Source organism: Sturnira hondurensis, unplaced genomic scaffold, assembly GCF_014824575.4.
Source record: "Sturnira hondurensis isolate 20B ecotype Veracruz unplaced genomic scaffold, ASM1482457v3 Scaffold0022766, whole genome shotgun sequence".
Lineage (NCBI taxonomy): Eukaryota > Metazoa > Chordata > Mammalia > Chiroptera > Phyllostomidae > Sturnira > Sturnira hondurensis.
The window spans coordinates 1,604,010-1,627,143 of record NW_028095397.1 but is presented as its reverse complement, the minus strand read 5'-3'; the positions used below and the strand labels follow the sequence as shown (position 1 = coordinate 1,627,143).

At 54.1% G+C, this 23,134-nt stretch overlaps 1 protein-coding gene and 1 long non-coding RNA gene across 2 annotated transcripts in view; one reads left to right on the top strand and one right to left on the bottom strand.

Moving 5' to 3' along the window:
- The first annotated feature begins 1,553 nt into the window (after positions 1-1,553).
- LOC118980025 (uncharacterized) lies at positions 1,554-3,201 on the top strand. Its single transcript, XR_005065039.1, has 2 exons — positions 1,554-1,835; positions 2,908-3,201. It is a non-coding gene; the product is annotated as an uncharacterized LOC118980025 (long non-coding RNA).
- A 1,055-nt stretch (positions 3,202-4,256) lies between these two features.
- Positions 4,257-23,134, bottom strand: part of USP53 (ubiquitin specific peptidase 53) — a 35,815-nt gene continuing 16,937 nt past the window's right edge. The window contains exons 9-16 of the mRNA XM_037036328.1: positions 22,793-22,942; positions 19,195-19,357; positions 18,561-18,713; positions 16,886-17,008; positions 15,091-15,814; positions 14,087-14,163; positions 8,749-8,845; positions 4,257-7,906 (exon numbers count right to left, since the gene is read on the bottom strand). Coding sequence (XP_036892223.1) covers positions 6,955-7,906; positions 8,749-8,845; positions 14,087-14,163; positions 15,091-15,814; positions 16,886-17,008; positions 18,561-18,713; positions 19,195-19,357; positions 22,793-22,942 — 2,439 coding nt within the window. The 3' untranslated portion in view covers positions 4,257-6,954. The remainder of the gene's footprint in view (positions 7,907-8,748; positions 8,846-14,086; positions 14,164-15,090; positions 15,815-16,885; positions 17,009-18,560; positions 18,714-19,194; positions 19,358-22,792; positions 22,943-23,134) is intronic.

The following is a 23,134-nucleotide window of genomic DNA, read 5'->3' as shown; positions in this document are numbered from 1 at the left end:
AATCACACCTGGGCTCTTTTATTCTCAAAGTGGAGCCACACACACACCCCTACACACAAGTGAGACGTCACAGAAAACCGGCGTGTGCATCGCCACCCTCCCTCAGCTCTTTTCAGGATCGAGATCCTTTACGCAGGCTCCAGAGTGTGTCAGTTGGGAAAGCAGTTCCAACTCTTTCCAGAGTGACAGACAGAGTGTGACATCACTGCGATCACTCCCAAGGGAGCGGTACAGCCCAAAGCCCCTCACCTGGACCAGGGACAGCCCCACAGGCAGGCGTCCGACATCCCAAGAGCAGCTCACAAGCACCCTGTGACAGACAAGATCAACACTCTACCCTACAAACGAGCCTCGGCCATTGGATGGCACTGACCTGTTCCCGAGCGGGAGACGGATTTAATGGGATATACGGAAATGTGCTCAGACTTGTGGCGTTCTGTTTACTCACCCTTAGTCTAATCTGTGTCTTTGCAGATACGCCTGTGCAGACCCCTGGCCGCTGGGCTACGAACCCATTCAGCTGCAATGGGAAGCATCCTGTCTCCAGGAAGCTTCAGACGGGGGAAATGAAGTTCAGAGCATTTCTCCCCAACTGTGCCTCTGGCAGGTTGACTGTTCTGAGTTCAGGGCAATCTGAGAAACAGCAGGTGCACAGAGCGCCCTCTGACCTTTTTCTTCCTGAAACGAGGAGATGTGCTCTCCTGGACCGGGCAGAAGGGAAACATTTCCATCAGCAGGGATGAGGCATGAGGGTGAGAAATCGTCCCAAACCAACCTTATGAGACAAACCCTTATCTCCTTCCACAATTTACCACCGCTGGAAGCCCTGGGTCTCCTTTGCTCATCATGGAAAAGGTATAAAAGCTCTCTGCTCTGGTCATCTCCCCAGGTCTCAGTTCTCCTGTGCACGGAAAAGGTGAATCGACTTGTATGCTCTTCAGTTAAACTGTCTCATGCTGCTTTAATTCTGGGGCTCCAAACAGGACAGAGGGGTTTTTGCTCGCCACTCACTATCTCTCTGGATGCACTCTGACCTTGCTGGGGTCACACTGCAGACCCCGGGGATGACTCTCAAATTCATGCCCACGAGGAACGTGCAAAATTCAGTCCTCTGCTCCTTAGAAGCTCGAGCAGACTAGGATGATTGGCACCTCATTATTAAATCCCAAAACAAGTGTGCCATGCCAGGGAAGGTACGAAACGCAACCCTCTGACACCCTGGTACGACGTCCCTGGGGAACTCTGGACGAGGAAGAGAGGTGCCCGGGTGCGCGCCGAGGTGGAGCCGTCGCCCGCCGGAAGGAGAGTGACGGTGACTTCCGGTCCCGCCAGAGTACTTCTTCCCGGGAAATCTGAGCAGCCAGCTTTCCGCCTAAGGCGGCAGGCGGAGGGCCGGGCCCGCCTCGTCGGCTGCGGGTGCCGGCCGCCCGGCCCGAGGAGCTGCTGGCCGGCTGTCCCGAGACAGCCACCGGAGGCGGTGTCTGCGCGCCGGGGGGCGGGCCCCTCCCACTCCTGGGCGGGGCCGGCGTCGCGCATGCGTAGGCGGTGGCCCTGGGCTGCTTTCTGGCCGCAAAAGCGCACGACCTGCCAGGTTTCCGGCTGCCGGGGGTGCGGCGCGGCGGGTGCGCGATGGAGGGGCGTGCGGCGGCGGGTGGCGACCCGGACGGGCCCCGGGAGCGGCAGGGCCCTGGCGACACGGCGAGGCCGCAGCAGAACCACCAGGCGCGGCCTCAGCCCGCGGTGAACCGGCTGCCCAAGCAGTCGTACTGGCTGGACCTCTGGCTGTTCGTGCTGGTGGATCTGGTGCTGTTCCTGTTCGTGTACCTGTGGCCGTGGTGAGAGCTGCGAGCGCGGGACGGCGGGGGACCCAGGCTGCGGAGAGCAGGTGCTTCCCGGGCACCTGGGCGGGGCTCTGGGAACAGGTGTGCGGGAAGCGGGGCTTCTTCCTCTGTCGGATGTTTTGGAATGGAACAGCCGGGGTTGGGCTCCTTGCTGCCTGCAGACACGACCACGACAGGTGGCTAGCTTCTTGGAGCTTTTGTCATCACCACGAGAGGCGGGGTAGCCAGGCAGCGAGGACTGCAGTAACTCATCCGCAGGTGTCTCAGGCTCCGGCTGCAATTTCCCAGGGTTGCCATTTCAGTGGACGTAGCTTCAACCTGGTTCGCAGACTCCCCGTTCGCACCCACCCACCCGTCCCGAACACCAGCAGACTCATCGCGCAGCTCCGTAGGTTCCACTCGCAAATCCGTGCTCCCCGTTCTCATTGTCACGCACTCTGGAGACAGTTCTCCCAGAAAAGGGCAAGGCCCTCGAGGGCAGCCTGAGGGACGCCAGGCCCAAACAAACTGGGGGACAGGTGGGGACAAGTTAAGACAGAAGCAGGGAGCCAGGAGGCGCCTGTGGAAGAAGAGCTTATGGCTTATCAGACAGAGGCTCCTTGGGCTTTGGAACGGATCATGCCTGCGAATCGGCAATCTTGATAGGCAATCGCGGCTTCTTTCCCCACCTTTGCCCAGGTCGTGGCACAGATTGGGGCGTAAGCTCCTATCTGAGAGCCCCTTTGTCTGACTTCCGGGATCTGTGCCAGGTTCAGAGGTCGAGGGTTGAGCGGGGTTGAATGGGAAAGTCGGGGTATTTGTGAGGGGGGTTTCCACGCTTCTCTCCCTCCCCTTTTTTGTAGAGATACCTCAAATATAGTGTTGGGGTTTTTTTAATTACCTGGATTTTCAGCTCTGGGTAGAAAACAAAGGCTTTCGATGAATAGTTAAGGCTATTTTTTGCCCTTACCAATATGTCAGTCATTCGGAATAGGCAAGTGACTAAGGCAGGTGATTTCAGAAGTTGATAAAAAGTATTATTGTGGGAAGGAAGGAAAAACCGTTGACAAACATTCATTTTTTACAGATGGATTGCCTGGCACCCACATTAAGATGTTGGCTCCCGGACTGGATCCTGAAAATGACTGCAGTTCTTGAACAGAAGACAGACAGGGTTGTACAGCAGGACCTCAACCTCTAAGGGACCTTCCTTTTGTCTTACACATTTGTGACTCATTCGGGGACTCCATTAAATGGGTAATGAATGATACATAGCTAAGTTCTTACAACTAGACTCTGATTCATGTTTTAAAATTTTTTCAAGCATCTGATGGCTTTACAGAAGCTGAATTAAAATACTTATACAGAAAGGTTTAGTGTATTAAGAACTACAGTCATGTCTTTTAACATTGTAAGGGTTGGCCAGGGTTTAGCACGATGCAAATAATCTGGTGAATTAATGAGGTGAAGTATCTCAAAATAAATAACTCAGAAGTGAGGGAAAGATTTTGAGAAAAGGTGAAAGCGGTACAGAAGATGCAGGTCCTCGAAGTACTGGCTGTACCTGGGCCTCGAGTGTGGTGGCTGCCAGACCAACGGGTCTTCGGGAAGGTAGACAGCGCCCCCAGGTGGAAGGCTGGAGCACAGGTCTTCCCACCCCACTTCCCCCTCTTTTAAACTCTTGAACTCCCTCAAATAGGATGGTGTGTTTCAAAGCCATTTTTTTATTATTAAGGTTGCATTAAGAATGCTTGGGACCAAAACACATTTATTTTTATAATTTCTGAAACTTACTTAACTAGGGTATTTCAGCAAAGTCAGCATATTTACTCACTCAACAAATATTTGAGCTCTTAGTATGGGCACTTAGGGTCACAGCGAAACCTGGGACTGATTGTGGAAGATTTTATCTGTTGACCACAAGGCTGACGGAAGGCAGGAGCGCCCAGAGGAACGGAGCTGGGGATCCCTGACACTGTGCAAACTGCTGTCCTGCTGCCTGCTGGTAACTGTGGTGTCCGGTAAACCCTTGTACAGCTCAGTGTGGTCTGACGAGCACTTGAGGTGGTGGCGGGACTAACGGTTCTCCTGTGGCCCAATGTTAAGTCGCACACACACAGACTTACAATCATGCCCCCTTTCTGAGCCTCAGATCTGCCCCTAACCACGAGGACAGAGAGTTCTGAGCATTTCCAGTGCAGGGAAGGTGGCAGCCCTTCAGGCTAAGGCGTGCCTGTAAACCTCGGACAGAACTGGTGGCCGTATGAGGGTGGGTCTGGCCTCCCGATGTTGATCAGGAAATCGCCACCCACCAAACTGCCACTTCAGGCCAGGCGGCTGCCACAGGCCCCACCCTGCCAGCTTTTACCTTTCGGCACTGATGAACTGACAAGAGGTGACAAACTTGCTATGACAAAAACAAAGATGTCAGGAGAGTGAATAGCAATGTGATTTTAATCAGGTAAATTTCATGAAAGAAAAGGCTGTTTTAATAACCATTTGAAATGAACTGGCTGATTAGGAGCTGTGAGGAAGCTGTTACCCTGAAAATGTTAGGAGGCAAAGTGCTCCATGCACCCAGTCCCTAGGCGTCATGGGACTGCATTCAGAGTCCCCAGGGTACTCAGGGTCAGGGAGGCATGTCATGTAGAGAAAGCTGCGGGGTAAGGGTCCTCAAACTACAGCCTAAGGGCCAACAGCCTCTTTTTATAAGGCCTGTGAGCGAAGAATTGATTTTACATCTTGACTGAAAAGAATCAAGACCACTTGGAGAGATAAAAATTGTACGCAGCCTCAAGTTTCCATGTTGGCGTTTCGCAGAACCTGTGTGCCCCGCAGCGTGCCTCCGGGGGCTGTCGGAGACGCCGAGACCTGCAGGCCTGTGCTGCTCCCCACCTCACCCCTGACAGGCTGGGCCCGCCCCCGCGGGGGCCTGCTCTGCACCCCACTGGGAAAACACCGCGCCATCAGAGATGGTCCCCACACCCTGGGCTTGCGACCGACTGACATTTCTCATAAAACGCACCGTGCACACGGGAGAGGAAGCCACAGCTGACGAATGCCGAGGAAAGTCCAACCACCTCAACCTAAGATCAGTTTATCAAAAAAAATCTGAGGAACTGACTTCACATGAAAACAGAATATCTGGAAGACTAGTACAATATTTGGAACATTACAATTGGTGGCATTATTTCAAAAATTATCACAATAAGCTTGTAACCGGAAGAAAACACCTATAAAAATAAACAGGCACCCTAAAAATGAAAGTTGACATGTGAATTGTTAGTTACTCAATATGCATTCCAACTGCATTTGGAGTGTCGATCAACACAGAACGAATGGCCGCTGTCTGTGTGTCTGTCAGCACTACGATGTGACTCGGAGGCCTCCACGGGGCGGGGCTGTGGAGAGAGCCCAAACAAGACGTTTCTGGTTGATGTCTGCAGTTCAGTTGGGAGTGGATGCTGTTAAATATCAGAAATTATCTAACTATTTCAAATAATACATTTCAACCAGACAGCTTGACAAAATAAAAAAAAAGTCTTCAAAAGCTATTAAAAATTCTTGAAGCCCATCTTCTAGGATTTTATAATGTTATAAAAGCAGTATTTACATACGCTGATATTCCAAATACTATTTTACAAAGTTTACAGTATTTACAGATGTTCCATACTAAAAGTTATGTTAAAAATAAGCTTTCTTAAAAGATAAAATTTAACTTGGTTGATATTCAAGTATTTCCAAACTCAGAGAAAGTGATCATCACTGCTGTAGTTAAAAAAGGCTACTTAAAACTTCTCTTGATGGAAGACAACTTTGACCAAGATTTGGGAAATGGGTGAAGTTAGATTTTTATAAGCAATTCTTTTCTTATTTGTCTAGAAGTATGTTTAGTCATTTACATTTTGGAATATTTAATAATTTATGGAACTGGCCAAAACATTAATTTGTTTATAGAATTATCAAGTTATATCTATAGACTTTATCCACTGATGAATGCAAGGAAAATTTTAATTCTGTAATTCTTAGTTCTCTGGAGTGGGCAACATGAAACCAATGGAAAGCAAAGCTAGTGTACCAGCTTACTACAAACAGAATGACAACGAATGCACTAAGGCAGCGGAAGTAACATTCCCGCCCCTGTCAGGTCGTCATCCCACCAGGAAATCCCCATTTTATGTGCCTGTGGAGCCCTCCACGGCATGGGAGTGAGACGGCATTTCGTCAACACCAAACCCTCTCCTGTAAGGCAGAGATTTTCTATGGGAACTGGGAGGGTTCCAGATTCAGGACGGAGACCCACACGGGGGCTGACCCCCACAGCGGGGCGGGGCGGCAGGGGAAGCAGGCGGCCCCAGCGGGACTCCCAGGTGCAGGGCAGCAGCCGCCCAAAGTAAACCAGACCGAAGTGAAAGCTGTTCACATTTCACACAAACTCAGAGAACTGTGACATGACAAATAAATGGACTGAAGCACTTTAACCGCCTACAGCACACAGGGCAGAAGTGCTGTGTGCAGACTGGACATGTTTCACCTGTCCATGTTTCACCTCCAAGGCCTCGTGTTGCCCACCAGGCACTCTAAAAGTGGGCGTTCTGGGAGCAGAATCAGTGTCTCCGATTCAGAGCTTGAGAACGGGATTTAAAAATTTCTTTATCATTAAGGCCTTCCCCCTAGACACCGTTGGCTCCACGGGCCGTGGTTTTCTAAAATGCCTGCCCCTGTGGGCTGACGCCCAACGCCAGGGAGCAGCAGGCCAGGTGTCTCCGCAGGGCACGCGCTGCCTCCCACTGCAAAGCCAGCTCTGACCACACGCTGCGCCCCCAGCCTCCCCAGGAGGCATTTTCCCACCTACACACGCGTGCTGGTTCGTTTAATCCTTAGGGGGCTGCTAAACACAGAATAAAGGGGCAACTCCCATTCTCATTCTACTGAAGCTGATAGCCGGGGACCAGGCGCACTCTGGTGTTCAGTTTCCCAAGGCATGCCAAGACTATACAAAGGGGTTTCGAGGATACTCAGAGAAGTACTCAAGTATCTCTAGAATACTGTAAAACTGCCAGGGTGTGTGCTGCCTTTTCCATTGGGTTTGGTCAATCCGCCCCTGTGCCCCCTTCGGGCACCGAGAGCACCCTCACTGGTCACCAACTGCAGGGCGGCCCGGGTTCACCTCTCTGCTGGGCGGAGCAGTGGGCCCCAGGATGGCTGGTGGCACAGCCCCCAGGCCTCCTTCTCCAGGAGCCACTGCGGCCTCGCTGCAGGAGCCTGTGCGCTCCGGGAGGCAGAGCTTGGGTCGCTGGTGGTACTTCAGTCGGTAGGTGTCAGTCATGCAGCTGTCCACAGAGAAGTAGGTGGTCGGTGACACAGGCTTGCTGGGGCAGGCGGACTCGGCAGCCACTCCTGGTTGGCTCCTCGCAGGGACAGGGGGCCCCACACTGGGCTGGGCAGCCCTGGCCCCGGGGCTGGAGGGGCGGCCCCACGGAGCACCCACAGGTCCTGGGGGCCTGCCATCCCTCATACACGTCCGCAGGTCGGGGCCTGGCTCCAGGGTCAGGCCTGCACCAGGCTGTGGGGGACCAGGAGAATGGACTCGGGCTCTGTATGTGTCAGGAAGTCCGGCCTCGTCCTTCCCCGATGGAGGCACACTGGGGACCGCACACTTTTTTGGTGGCAGAGGGGGTGGTGGACTCTGGTAGCGGAGCTTTGGCATCGGAGCAGGGTCAGGCCCCCAGGTGGCCAGGACCCTGTGGGCAGGGCCTTCCGGAGGACAAGATTCCCAGGGACAAGGCTGCGGTGCAGTGGGCAGCAGGGCATGGGGGGCAGCGTCTGCCTTTAGCCCAGCAACAGTCCTCCCGGGTGGGACAGCAGCGTCACCCCTTCTCCCAGAAGCAGGAAGGTCGTCGGTGTGAGAGAGGAAGGCTGTGTCCTCGGAGTTCCCTGTGCTTGGCCGCCCAGCGCCCGTGCCATTGCCGTCCAGCTGCCGCTGCTCCTCTGGGTGGGCAGCGCGCTCCCGGGCCACATGGGCCTTGTGGGTCCGCGGGCTAGACCAAGGGGGCAGCTTCCCGCTGGCATCCAGCACCGGTGACCTGGAACAGGGAAACAGACGGACCTGCAACACTGCACGCCAACCTGCAGGGAAGGCTGACATCGCCCTCTAATTTAACCCCCGATACGCAGCGAAACGGAAACTCGAGACATTGAGACCGTTTTCATTCACCCTCTCTGCCTGTGAAACCTTTCCGGCAGAATACATGGGCGCGTGCCAGAAACACGTGTCACTGCTAAAATCAAACTTCCTGTAACCAGAAGTGGGATTAAAGAAATGAATTTCAATTTACAAACCTGAAACCCCACTTATGAGGTGCGCTGTCGCACAGACTCAGAAAGATGTCACAAGCAAACACACCAACACCCCAATGTACTCCTGACAGGCAGAGCGAAGCGCCGCCAGAGGGACACTTTAATTCTGACGCACAGGGTAACGATTCGAACAAGTTAGTTATTCAAGACTGCCTCTCTTCAGGTAGCGAGTGACTGTGACACTGCAGACAAACAGCCTCGCGTTGTGAGTTACTTCCCCATCTGGTTACTTTCATCACACAAGTCACGCGGCTTCGCTCCGAGCAGGACAGGGAGGTCAGGCTCTGCTAGGTGGGCAAGAGCTACGCTCGGATTTCGGCTCCGCTGCTCTGGGCGAATTGCCTGATCTGAGCCCCTGTTCTCTCTTTCCGTAAAACACCCTCTGCTTCCCAAAACTCCGTGAGGCCCGTGGACCTGCCTCCTGCAAATGGCCCAGGTAACAGGCCCCGAATACCTCAGACCCACTGCTCACAGAGGTAGCGGGTGTTTCCGCCTTTCCGGTAAATGAAGAGTTCCCCAGAACACGCATTTGAGAAAAAAAAATTAGTATTTCCAGATATCCTGTTACCTTCTCCCCAGCGGATTTTTCATCTGTAGATGTGGTTCTGGGTTGCCCTCCTGAGACTGACCGCCCACCTCCAAGCTCTCGAATTCTTTTCTAAAGCCTAAGGGAGGAAGTGAAGAAAACAAAGTTATTTAAATTCTTCCAACTACCAAACAAAAACTAATTCTGCAAGACACGGCTCAAATAAAACCTCGTTTGTAAAACCTGTTTCCCCAATTTCTCATCACTTGGAAGTGTCAGCAATGCCCGAATAATGCCGTCCCCACAGGCGGCGGGGGCCTGGGCCCCTTCTGGGCGGGGTACACTGCAGGGGGCAGAGGCCGAAGGGGCAGAGGCCCTGCTGATGGGCGGGGAGCTCGAAGGAAGCCCCGGCCCCCAGTGAGAACGAGGTGGCCTTATCCACCTCACCCGCCTCCAGGAAGGCTAGGAGTGTCACCTGAATTAAAATGAGTGGGCCTGTGTCACCACTCGATTAGGCATTGAACACCACTTTCACTCAGAAAGAGGACAGACCTGTTTATTCAGACTTGGTCGTTTGGCAGAAATTTTCCTGAAAACGAGAGCAGTGAACATCCGACCCCGAGAGAACAGCTAGTAGTGTTCGCTGCCGGCGATGAGACTCCAGCCTTTAGGTGAAAGTAAGAATCTTGGAAAACTTGCACCCACCACCACGAGTTTTGCAGCTTCCCGAGAATTATCAAGACTTTTGCCAGTATCTGTGGTGACACTAACAAATGTGGTTTTAAAAAAACATACGATGAAAGTGCCCATGACTGACAGTACAGGGACATCATGAAGTCAGGCGTGACCGAGGTCAGTCATTCTTTAGGGGATAAATAAACTGTTAGAACGTTAGGTCTGAATGCTGAGTGCAGCAAGTGTTGGTAGACATGAGTGTGGCAATGAAAGGTCCCTGAGGTCGTCAGTGCTTTCAACAGCACAGCCACCTGAGACCCCCGTCCTTGCCCAGGAAAACCAGCTGTCTCTCCAAAATCCACCACGGCGCATCTGTGTGACCATCCCCTTTCTGTTCCCCAGAAAGGCAGGTGGCCGAGTGCCGCACACACTGGGAGGTGACAGCAGTCTCGGCGAGCCAGGGCTGTGTCCCCACCCAGAGTTCCCTGCACCAGAGCCACTAACACACAAGGTCATGGACAGCATTTCGCCCCACGAGGCGTGGACCCTGGTTCAAACCTCCACATGCTAATGCCCAGAGGACTGTGGGATCCACGGCGGGAGCCTGCGCCTTCAGGTGGCTGCCCCCACTCTGCCCAATGCCAACACGTCTCTTGTGCCCCCAGATTTCAGACAGCCTGGTTGTCGTGTGCACACACCTCAGTCCCCTGGCACGCTCACACGACCAGACCGCTGAACTGCAGACTGAAGAAAACACCACCCAGGGTTTTAAAGCAGCGACCTTATCTTTCAAACAACGACAGGGAACTCGATCACAGACACCCTTTTCATCTCCCTAAGTTGATCTTCTGGGAATGTTTTAAAAAGCTACCCGTCACTCGAAATCCAAGTGGAATCACAGTTGACCAAAACCCTAAATATCCCCAACCAAAGAGGCTGATGTTCGGCTCTGACCAGGCTCTGACCAGGCAAATCGAATCTGCACCCGACCTCCAAGACAGACCTGTGGACCGCACACAGCGTGTGACGCCCTCTGTGCTCACCCAGTGACAGCAGGAGCCGCACGGCTCCAGATGCGCTCCCGCCACGGCTCAGCCGGCTCAGCCGCGGCGAGCTCCGTGCTGCACGGCAGCTTCCTCTATGCTGCAGCTTCCCCGGAGGCTGCCTCAGCTCCCAGCACACGGAGAGACACGCTCACCCCACCCCATCCACCCTGCTCCCAGCCCAGGCTCCGGGGACCAGGTATGTGTAAGCTGAGGCCAGTTCTCCCCAAAACCTCCCCCACCTTTCCCAGGTCTCTCCAGGGCCGTTCTAACCCAACCTTACAAACTAGAGGTGCAGAACGCGCCCAGAGTCTTGGCTGCTGGTAAGCTTAACACACTGCCTGAGGCTTGAAAACTAAGCCCCTCTCTCAACAGTTACTTTATGATTTAAAAAAAAAGTGCTGTCAAAAAGAACTTCGATAATGTTTCCATCTTTACTGAAAATGTGTAAGTTACATTATAATTTTCCACTCACTCTGATTTCACTTCAGAATGTTTTACTTTTTAACTTATTCACTATTTTCAAATTCACCATACTCACAAACTCGATTAAGAAATACTGATCCAAAAAAAAAGAAAAAAAAAGAAATACTGATCCACCCTGGCTGGCGTAGGACTGAGTGTGGGCCTGTGAACCAAACAACCATGGTTCGAATCCCAGTCAGGGCACATGCCTGGGTTGCAGGCCAGTTCCCAGCCGGGGACGCACGAGAAGCAACCACACATGGATGTTTCTCTCCCGCTCTCCTTCCCTTCCCCTCTGAAGATAACTAAAATAGCTCTCACTTTTGTGAGAGCATCCCCCCAGCGGGCAGCAGGGGGCGGCAGCAGCTCGGTAGCTGAGTCTGCGATTTCAGTGTGGCTCTGGCAGGCACTCGACCAAGTGGCCTGACTTCGGAATTCCAACTCACGTAAAAATAGACCTGTTATTTTCCTCTTCTGCTGACACAGACAGCCATGTGTCTTTACTGGGAATTCTGGCTCCAGGCTCTTTGCAAATCTAAAATAGCCCAATTTTAACACCTGGCACAGAGCTGCCGCAACATCAAACCAGAAGCTTTAATTAATAATCATGCTAATTTTGATTCTGTACAAAAACACCCAAAGCCCAGGAGTCGAGAAATCAAACTCCCTCTGAACAGGCGGCCTGGGTTTGAAACAGACTCTGAGTGGCAATGACACCAAACAGCTGGTGGGGGCCGTGCCACCTGCCCTGGGCCGCACAGGGGCACTGCGGGACGCTCAGCCACAGTTACGGAGCCCCGCATAGTCCAGGGCCAGAATGTGACTGGTGGTCGGGCTTATGACAGTGAGACACTTCAATGAAATCTGAATACTTCAGAAAAATCATAAAACCGTCATTGGATAAATACTTTGGGCTGCATTTTCCACCCATGAAAAGGAGCAGATACCTTACTAACACTCTGAGGTCACTGAGCTCGGGAGAGAGAGAGTAACAAGACAGGAGTCAGTAACTTCTTTTCTCACCCCCAGTTTCCTGAGTGACGTACTGCGTGTCTTTGCCAGTCAATCCCCACACGCACGATGACTTCCAAACCACCCTCTCTCCGGAGTGCTAGACCTTCACTCCCGACTGCCCTGGAAGCCCACCGACCAGGCTGGGGAGGGGCGCATGCACACGCCACAGAGCAGGGGCGGTAACAGAGCAAAGACCAGAGAGCTGGGGGGGCTCTGGTGGTTACTGGCAGCAATGGTCTTAGCAAATGGGGGTTTCGTAGAGAAGTGAAAGTGCTTCCCAGAAAACCCCAGGGGGACGCCACATCCCACCCACCAGGGTGGTAACGACCAAGGACCAGGAAGACCGTGTGCGGGGGACGTGGGGAGGCCCCCCAACCCCAGGTGCTATGGGAACTGGCACAGCTGCTGGGACAGACAGCTGCTCAAGAAGTTCACTAGGAGGGACCACAGGGTGCAGTCACTGCACCCCGGGGCCAGTCTCTAAAGAACTGACGCAGGGCTCTCAGACAGCTGTCGTCCTCAGCAGCCACGGGGGGACGTGCCCCGCTGTCCAGCGACAGATGGACAGATGGGCGAGGCACACCTCGTCATGCGATGGAGGACTGGCAGCCTGGACCGGGGATGAAGGTGGGACATGGGCTGCAGTGCGGGAGGACTCTGGAGACACTGCACTAAGTGAAGTAAGCCGGCCACAAAAACATGAACACTGTCCGCTGCCACTCCCCCGAGGCCCCGGGAGCAGCGGCGTCCAGAGACAGGCAGTGAGAGGGTGGGCGCCCGGGCAGTGAGTGTCTAACAGGACAGAGCTCCGGGAGAGGGAGGAGTCTGGAGATGGCAGTGGTGACGGCGCACACGAGTGTGCTCCAGGTCACTCACAGACGATCGGCAGCGCCGGTGCATGTGTGTGTGTGTCACCACAATCAGGCCACTTAGGAGGCCCGCCCGCGCCCTCCCCGGTAGGAACCCTCCCCACCACATTCTCCTGCCACACACTCTGGCCACCGAACCCAGGGGGCCGGGCATCCCCACTCTTGGGAAGCCAGCCTGGATTTGTGTGCAGCCCCGGACCCGCGGTCACTGCCCGGCTGGCGGCCGACAGTACACTGCCGGCCTCACCACCGCCCCCTCCCCGCACCGCCCCCTGCCTCTTCCAGCAGTGCGGGCAGAACAGACCCCACCAGATTCCCAAACAGGTGGGACTGTTCACGGGGAGGAAGGCTATTTCCTTAATAACAATGTTTCCTTCCAATACCACGCCCTCCGAGGAGACAAAGTAACTGAACACTGAACTGTTCAGAGTCTGCAACCTGAACAACAGTCTCCACAAAAGCCTGAGAAACAAACTGTAAAACTTTTCACGGCATTTTTATTTTGAAAAATTAAATCCCTTCTAATCCTCTGAATTTTAAAATCTCGGCACGGCCCGTGACTCCAGCCTTGGTGACCCCCCACCCCCCCAGGGCCCCCGGCAGCCCTGCTGCTGTGCTCTGCACACACTCAGATGCCACCTGCCCTTCGCTTCTGGCTGCTTCCCTTGCTGACTTGTCGCTGGTGACAAGGCTACACCATTAGCTACTATCTTCACACTGAATACCCTTCAGGGCACTCACCAGGGCTCCTCCTCGCCCTTAACCTTGGGGCAGCCTTAGGACCTCTGGCTCACCGTGAGGCTCCTGCTGAGCCCCTCGCCCCCAAAGCTGGCCGGGCCCAGAGACCAGCCTCAGCCAGTGACAAGCCTGTGGGAGGGCGGCCACCCGCAGGCTGCAGTGGGAAGAGCCGAGACTGCTGGCCTCTCCCCCAGCCCTCCCGCCGTTGCACACAACGGAAGAGGCCTCTATGCCCCATGGAGCCCCGCCAGCTGGGGCCTGTGCAGTGACCAGGAGGAGACAGCGTGCTGACTCCCACCAGACACACATCGCAAACGAGAAGCATCATGAACGAGGAACAGGCCCACGTTCCAACACCAAGGTTCTGGGGTCGTCACCACCATCAGCCCCGTGACACCCCCATCCCTCCTGAAAGGGCCACCCCACCCTCCCCGAGGCTCCAGGCACGAGCTTACCCTGCTTCTGCCCCCGTCACTCCCAGACCTTCGGTCCCAGGGCCACTCGTAGCGTCTTTACCTGCATCCCCACACCTTCCTCTTTACAGCCTTCAGGACAATGTATTTACTAAGACTTTACCTTCTAAGGGGCTTTTACTCTGGTGGGGGGACCAGTTCACACGCTCTGCACTTGGGTTGTTCCTCTTACTCTGGTCACTAAAAAACAGAAAACACACACAGCAGACACATCACGACCAGGAATTATTACTGTTGTTCACTCTAAGGCAAAGAAAGGAAATGACATTTGTCAACGATCATGATATGCCTTGTGCTGTTCTAGGGCTTCGTGACATTGTTCTCCATCGCAGGACGGCACTCGGACACGGTTGCGGCCCTCCTCTCACGGCAGGTTGGGGTGTGGAAGTCACACCGGTCTGCCGGTGACTGAAGTCCAAACCCGCCTGGTTACAGAGCCCTGAGCTCGGTACACAGCCCTTCTACCTCAGGCTGTGCCTTCCCCAAAGTGTCCTGAACTTACCCTGCCCCAGATGAGTCTCCCTGACCATTTTAAGGAAGCCCAAGCAGCTGGTCTTAGTAAATCTGGCTTTTTAATGACGACAGTGGTAGAACAGCTAATATCGAATCAAGATGTTTTAGATGCATTAAGAGCAGAAAGAGCAGCTAGACCGCCCTGAGGAGTCAGCCTCTCCCGAGGCTGCGAGCACGTGTCAGGGTCACGTGTCCAGGGTCACGCAGGGAGCACAACGCACTGCTCACAGCGATGCAATGAACTCGCAAGTGACACCAAGCCCATCACGGACTGCGAGCTCGTACATCTGCAGGAGGAAGAGCCTGTCTTCCCAGCCCTGGACAGGGACCCGGTGAAGCCACACCACCCCTAGCTGCCGAGTCGGGGGCGGGGTAGCTGACCCACTAGCCTGGGCTGCCATAGTTCAAAGGCCCTAACACTACACAGTTGGGGTTTAGTGGAATCAGGAAATAACTATTAAAAATGGAAACTTGAAATATCAAACAACCTGCACTATCCCAGGTTTCATGCCTCTGAGCTCAAGCTCTTTCCTACAACACCCAACCACAAACTTTGAAAATCACCCGATAATTAACGAGACCCCCGCATGTTACCTGGGGGGGGCCGTGCCCAGTGGGCCGCTCCCGCTGCCCTCGGCGCCCGGGGAGTCCGGGTGGGCGGACCCGTTACTGACATGGTCGCTGCTCTCGTACCCAGACTCAGCCCTCTGCCCCCGCCAGGCGTCGCCGGCAGCTCCCGTGTCTCCGAGGCCCTTGCCTGGCTCCGCACTGGCCCCGCTGCTTTCCGGGGAGCTCCTGCTTCCCGTCTCCTGTTTCGGGTCGTCCTCGTATATGGTCATCAAACACTCCTGCTTCGGGTCCTCGCTGGGCCACTTGTGGGAACGCTGATCTTTGCCACATTTAGGTTTCTGGCCGACACCTGGTTTATGTCTGGGACTGTGCTGCCTTCTGTCACTCTCGCTAAAAACACTGTCCACGTTTAGCGTCTCTCTCAGCGGTCTCCAGCCTCGGTTCCGGCTTCTGCTGCTACCATTACAGCCACTCCCTCTGTCCCGAGAATCCTGGCTGCTGTCCGTGTCGTATCCAGTGACGCCCTCACCCCTGGCTCTGCTGGTCACCTTCTGTCCTGCGGCTGGAGCCTGGGGCTTCCCTGAACTCGGTGTCTGCACAGCAGCGCGACCCTGCGGGGCAGGCTGGCCTTGCTTGCACAGGCCTTTGCCTTGCCCGTGGGGCAGGTGCGGGCTGCCCCACAGCCTGACGCCATTCGGGGCAGGAGGCGACCCAGACTTGATCGGAGGGAGGTCCTCGTCCGGCAGACCTTCAAAGAGCAGCAAGTCAAGAGAGACACACGTGAGCCGCTCCCCAGAGCCGCTTGGGGCCCCAGCCAACTACCTTGCTTGGGAAGGAATGTCAAGCAGTAAGAGGTAAGTAGTGGTTGTAAGTATTTAAATTACATCACAGCGCTTTGAGATTGAAAAGTGCTTTTTGAGTCCTATGCTCAATAAGAGGCATTTATAAAATGAATGCTTATAGATTAAAAAAAAAAGATCTGTAAAGTAGATCACAAGACAGTTTTTTCGGGGGAAAAAACAGTATTCCATTGCACTCATTACTTACAGCCATAAAAATGTTTTCTATCTCATATGCTGGTAGAATTTCAAAGGTTTGCTCAAGCAAATTCCTGTTGAGAGTGTGAGGAAAAACTACCCGGTCACTGCGTAGGCCGCAGACGGGTCTGGGCGTCAGGAGGGCAATGGAGCCCCGGAGTTCAAGTTCAAAGCAGACCTGCCCTAACCCAGCAGCTCTCCTGAAAGAGTCTACACTATGGCCACACACACCAAGTGCACCACGCCCACTGTGGAAGGGCCGCTGCAGCAGGAATCTTACGTCGACACCTCCAGCCCCAGCCCCAGGTAAATTCTGGCCCAAAAGGAGAAGCGCGGGCACCCGCAGAGGAGACGGGCTGGCGCTGGCCAGGAAGCCAGGGGCCGACAGGGGACCGGGGAGGCCAGGGCTTGAGGGAGACCCGCTCCTGCCCTTCACACGCATCACCTTTCTCACTAGTTACATGCGCCAAGCAAGTACATTGGAGCTAATATCAACTACAAATTAAATAAAGCAACTCTTATGAGCTTTCAGTTAAAAAGTTAAAACACCAAAACAAAGTCAAGTATTCCCAGCTAGAATTAAATGAGAACGAGGAAAAATGTACAATTATAGACTTAATAAGGGTATTAGTGAAATCATATTAGAATGTATAGTATATAAACAAATACATGTAATAAATATATTTTAAATGGTGTTAAACTGCATTAAAGTCATAAAACTCAGTTTCCAAACCAGACTCCGGCAGCCCCTCCCCACGGAAAGCTGCGAGCTCGCCGCTCACCTCCAGGCCGACCTGAGCCTCTCCTGTGTGAGGAGAGCAGGTTCCTCCGCCCCACGGCCCTCAGAGCGCACTCTCTGGAAATGTCTTTTATTTTGTCCATCTGGTCACTGTAACCTAACTTAACTGTAAAGGAAAAACCATTCTTACAATAATGAAGGTCATTTTTCTACTTGCTCAATAAAAAATGCAAACTGAACTGTAGGAAATATTTAAGATGCTACACATTAAAAACAAAATACACACGAAAGTACACAACAAACTCATTTTTATGTTTAGTTAAAAAAGGCAATGCGGTTTATCCTGACACTGCACATTATCTTTTAAAACTGCTCGTGAGGCACCAAGAGCGAGTGTGGAAGGGAAAAGGAGACCTTCCACCGAAATGTGAAGAGCCAGAGCCGTGGGGAAGCGAAGGCCCCGGTCCCGTGTCTTCGCTTGCGCCACCTCCCAGGCGAGCAGTTACTCACCATTGCGGACCAGGAAACACAAGTTAAAAACTCGCCCACCTTCCCATAACCCAAAATGTAGATTTCAAGTGGTCTGGTTCCAAACTTTGTGTTCTTAAAGGTTTCTGGGCTTAAAACTAGGTATCTCTAGAAAAAGAGAGGATGGCTTACTCCAGAGGTTTTCAGCCAGGGCGCCGCACGACTGTCTGAAACGTGCAACCCCTGACCACTCAGTCGGGGCCCTGACCTCTTCCCTGGCTGCCAGATAAAAAGCAGCAGCAGCCGACAACACAGCGTGGCCTCCCGGAGTGGGTGCCCTGTCTGGGCCCACAGACGCACAGGTCCCGCGGCAGACTTGTGCCTTACTGGCCACGTCACAGAGTGAGACGGTGACGCCTGTTCTTGGTGCCAGAAATCCCTACATACAAATGGAGGCACCTGGTTTTCTAAAAAGTCAACTTGGAGCAAGAAGGGTAGGGAATTACCACTATTATTATATTTTTATAAATGAAAATGTATCTATTTGTTGTCAGATCGTCAATAAATGAACATTTTTTGTTGTGCCACCGAGTCTCGGTGATTAGTTTCTGTGTGCCATGAGATGAACAAGGTTGAAAGGGCACAGTTCCACCAAAGTTTTAAGGCTTTTACTGCGCTCCTCCGTTGGTGATAACTATTAATTCCGAACCTTCCTACCCTGGAACTATGATCTCATTAACATATTTAAAAAGTCACCTACAAACTCACCCGGACACCCACCCAAGTGGGGTCCTTGGGGTCCATCGTGGGGCCCACCCCGGGCCTGCCCCGGGACTCGGCTGGCGAGAACCCAGGTGATGGGAGGGCAGTAACGGGCGCTGGGCAAACTACCAGGGCAACTCTGAACTGCCAGGGCTCTCACTGACGGCCCATTTCATTCGGGCACAGCAGACAAGTCATCGATTCCTGCTTGTCCTCTGCAGGTTGGTAAGGACACCCTGAAGGGGAGGCCACAGCATTTTGGGAACAGTCCCCATGCCCTCCACCTGCGAGGCTCAGACAGCAGGGTGCACCTCTGACACCGGGAGAGTCACACCGCTCCGAGGACACCACGGTCTCCGGCGCCGGGACCGGAAGACACAGTCCTGCCGCCTGCCTGTCCCGCCTCCCGTGGCCCGGGCCAGGGAGCAGATCCAGGGTGGGAGGAAGGGCCCCCAGCGACCCTGGGAAAACGGCAACCACGCACGTACCTGGTCCTCTGCCCCCGCTGGTCTGAATGTGGCTCCGGGTACATGATGAGGTATTATCTGTGTGAAATTTCTGGTTTTCTCTCGGTTTGGCCTGGTCCCCAAGTCCATTTTCTTTCAAATGTTCTGACTTGGAAACTGAGGGCTTCCCACATCCTTCAAAAGAAAAACAAAAATGCATCCTCCCTCCCTTCCCTTCTCCTGGAGGAGAGACGTTTGAATCCTCTCAGACACTTTGAATGCTAACGACAAAACCACTCAACAACTCAGAGGACAGACACCTTCCGTCCCAGAGGACAGACTTCCACGCTCCGCGTGCACCCCAGTGGCCTGGCTGCGGGGGGCTCCCCCGAGCTAACTCCCTGTCCCTCTGCCCCTTTCCGGCTGGAAAAGCTGGCGGCCCATAGTCCCCTCTGTGCTTCTGTGGCCACGGTCGGGGGTGGCTCCCGAAGGGCCTTCTGAGGCCACGGATAGGAAAGATGACGAAGACTAACTCGAGCACCGGAATCTTCCTGAAAGCCATCTGAAACTAAATTTTGAAATTACTCTCGACATTCATTTTACACTCGGTATATCAGCATTCCTAGTGTGACTGTGATGACAGAAAAACACCAAGTAAAACAAAATGAAGGATTACCCATGTTGTCCGCGGCGGGCCCGTGAGGGGGCCAGCTGACCACCTGCCGGAGAGCGTCCTCGGTGGACACGGCTGTGCCCTCGGGGTTGGCGTAGAACAGCAGCAGGGGCTGGAAGTGGCAGCGCAGGCACTTGGACACCACGTCTTTCCACCGCGCGCCGACCTGCCCAAAACCGCGGCGGGAAGAAAGGCCCGTCACCGCCGCGTCGCACCAGGCGGACTCCGCTGGCCCGCGCGCTACAACCCCCAGGGACGTGCCAGCCGTCCCACGTGCCAGCCGTGCGACGTGCCAGCCGTGCGACCGCTCGCTGTGCTGCACCACTGCCTCACTTAGGGACTAATCTCAATGAAGAGCCTCTGAACGATAACATCTTAAAAATTGACGGGCAGAGTTATATCCTCTGTATAATCGAGATTGAGGGGAGTGAATTTCAAAAAGCTTTCACACACGTGGTCTCGCAGACTTTGGACAAGACTTTCAGGCAAAATCTATGGGAAAATACGAACGCTGATTCCACACACGATGTTGGAGCAAAGGGATGAGAAAGGACCAACCAGACGACACACGGGAAGCCCGAGAACTAGAAGGAGCCGCACAGAAGCCTTGGTGCTCACAGAGGGAGACGAGAGAGCCTGACAACGGCGGGGGGGAGGGACTGTCCGACACAGGACACCTCACAAACCAAAGAAAAACATTGTAAAATGGGGTTCCTCAGAATGAACTGATACTTTCCTGCTCCCTGAAAAGCACCACTGAGACAATGAAACAGTAAAGCGCACGCATCTGATGACGGACCGGCGTGCAGAGCACAGAGTTCCTACAGCCCCTTAAGAAGAAGATCCCATCTGAACAACGGGCAAAAGGGTGAACAGACTTCACCAACAGAATGTTCAGAATGGCCAGTCACTCGGGAAAGCTACCCGACCGCCATTCATCGCGGGGGGAACACTGACCCGTGAGGCCCCAGAGACGCCGCACTGAGCCCTGGGGGCTGAAGAGTGCCGCCCGGAGGGATGGGCACCAGCGCAGGCCCGGGATGGCGAGGGGCCGCTCCCGTCAGGCCGGCCCGCACCGCCACGTTCGGGGGTTACTGAGAGCAGCGGGGAAACATGCCCCCCGAGGCCCCCCCACCTCAGCAGTGAGCGGACACGGCTCTGCCCAGCCGGACGGCGGGACGCAGAGGAAACGCGAGGACAGACGCACACGGTGAGCGTGACTTTTCACACTGACGCTGCTTGGCGGAGGAAGCTGGGCCCAGGGAGGCCGTTCCGTAATGCTGCAGAAGGGGCAGAGCCAGTGACAGGGGCCTCGGTGATTCCTGGGGACCGGGGTGCGGAGGGGGACCGACAGGGACATGGCACATTCTGGGGTGATGGAAGTTTTCTGTACGATTGTGGAGGTAACACAGGAGTGTATATAGTTGTCAAAACTTAAACTATATACTCAAAATGGGTGCATTTTAATGTTTATAAATCATACCTCTATAAAGTCTGTTTAAAAACAAAATAAGATCAAACAAAAAACAAAAACATAGACTGTTGGCTTTTGCAGAGAAGGAAGGGGCTAAAAACTGTCTGAGGAGTTTTTCAAACTACACATAGTCAGCTGTTTACCCTCCTTCCCTTGGAGGCTGAGATACTTGAGGAACTAGAGTCATATGAAAGCAAAAAAAACCCCATAAAACTCACAAAGGTGAGCCCTGGCTGGTGTGGCTCACTGGATTGCGCACCGGCCTGTGAACCAAAGGGTTGCCAGTTCGATTCCCAGTCAGGGCACAGGCCTGGGTTAAGGGCCAGGTCCCCAACAGGGGGCATGAGAGAGGCAGCCAATCACTGTATCTCTCACACATCAATGTTCCTTTCTTTTCCTTCTTCCTCCCTTCCCCTCTCTAAAAATGGATAAATAAAATCTTTAAAGAACAACCTCACAGGGTGAGTATACCCCAGTTCCTCCTTCCAGTTTTGAGAACTTAAACTGTAAACTATGTGGACGCAGAGGAGGACGGCCAGGGTGTTGCCACACACGGACGGCAGATGGGACTTCTTAGTGAACTGCCGTCACCACGTCCTGAGGAAGCCGAGCAGAGGGCTGACGCCACGGTGCACCATGGAAACACTGGCTGGCCGCGCCGAGCACAGTCTACACAAATACAACTGCCTGGGCATGCTGTGCAAGGGAGAGGCACACAGCCACACGCTCCTGGCCCCGAACCCGTGCCCCCGGCAGTGCCGGCAACCCGCCGTCGTCCTCCTCCTGTCGCCTCCCGTTTTCCCTCGTCAGAGTCCTGTGTGAGCGGAGTCACCGTACTGGGCTGCTGACGCCTCGCTCTCGTCAGCACAATCAGTGCCTTTGGAAACCACCGACGTGGGGCACGTGCCTGCTGCCCACTGCTGCCCGCTGGCAGGCCGAGCACTCCGCTGGACGGTGAGACCACAGCTGCCCACTCCCCTGTGGGTGGACACTCGAGGTGTCGCCAGGTGGGGCTGCCAGGAATAAACCACCACGACCATCCCGCACGAGCTGCTGTGGATGTGTGCGTCCGCGGGAGGGGAAGCGCCAGGCTGCGCACTGAGCATGTCTCAGTCCAGAGGGAGCCGGCACGCTTTTCCGAAGTGGCAGTTCCACGTGGCTCCTCTGGATGCCTGCGCCCAAGATCCGGCTGCTTCTCCCGCTTCGAGGCTCTGGGAGGTTGGGCTTCTGGATTTTGGCTCTCCTGACAGGTGCGTCCCAAAACTCACGGTGACGCGAACTCGCACTCCTCCCGGGCTCCGTCACGCCAAGTGCTGTTCCAAGGGCCGCTCACACCTCTTCTTTGGAGAACTGTCTAAACCTTCTGCCCATGTTTAAGTGGGTTTGTCTTTGTCCTGCTGAGTTACGTGCACATGGCCTTCGTTCGATGTACGCCTAGCAAATACTTCCTCCCAGTCTGGGATGCACCCGTCCCCGAACAGTGTCACACTGAAGGGCGGAGGTTTGGGTGACGTCCCAGTGATGAGTGACTCTGTGGTCCACGCCCCGTGACTGTTTCCTAACGAAGCTCTCTATTTAAACAGGAGCTGGAACATTCTCGTCTGGTACTTGCATCTCTATCATTTTTTGTCTTGTTTGTTTGTTTTTTGAGTGACTTACCGTCAGAGGTGGCCCAGAACCGCTGTGCAGGCCGCCAGGCTCGTCCAGAGCATCGCTGGGATAACTCGGCCACTCTGCTCAGGCAACACCCTGGGTGTCACTGGGTCTCTCCGCATGTGCCGGTGGGAGGCGCGCTCCTGTGTGAGCCCTGGGGGCTGCCCGGCCTCCCTTGCACGGTGGCTCATCCCCACCCCGGCAGGGTGCCGCACACAGCAGGTCACCATTCAGTCAGGATGAAAGGGGACCCCTGCCAGCCCCCAAACCCACCCCTTGTGTGACTGACTTTCCGGTGGTCTAACGAAGTCGGCCACCTGGACGTCGATGATCTTAGGTTCCTTCACCCATTTTAGATAATTGTATATTTATTTTATCATTATATCGCTATTATATTATTATCACTACGGTATCACTTATTTCTAAAAAGTAAAAATCATAACAGCTACTCCAGTCCGCGGAAGTGCCACTCACCTCTTTCACGTTGGCGTCATCGAAAAACACCCACTTGGAGCTCTTGGTGTGGAAGGTGAAGGCACAGTAGTGTCGGCTGGTGTAGCAGATCACACCAACCAGGTCCAGTTCACTACTTTTCGCATTTTCATCAGTGACCCTATAAAACAGCTGTTCAAAAAAAAATGAACAACGTGCCTTTAATACAGTATTTTTCAACAATGGAGTGACTGTCACTTAATGGCAGGTATCTCACTCTCCACAGACGCGTGTCCCGTGCGCACTGCCCCAACCCCGTGTTCCCCTGGAAGGAGACACCGCGGTCACTGTATTGTTGGCGGGGCCACTACTTCGAATCGTCCA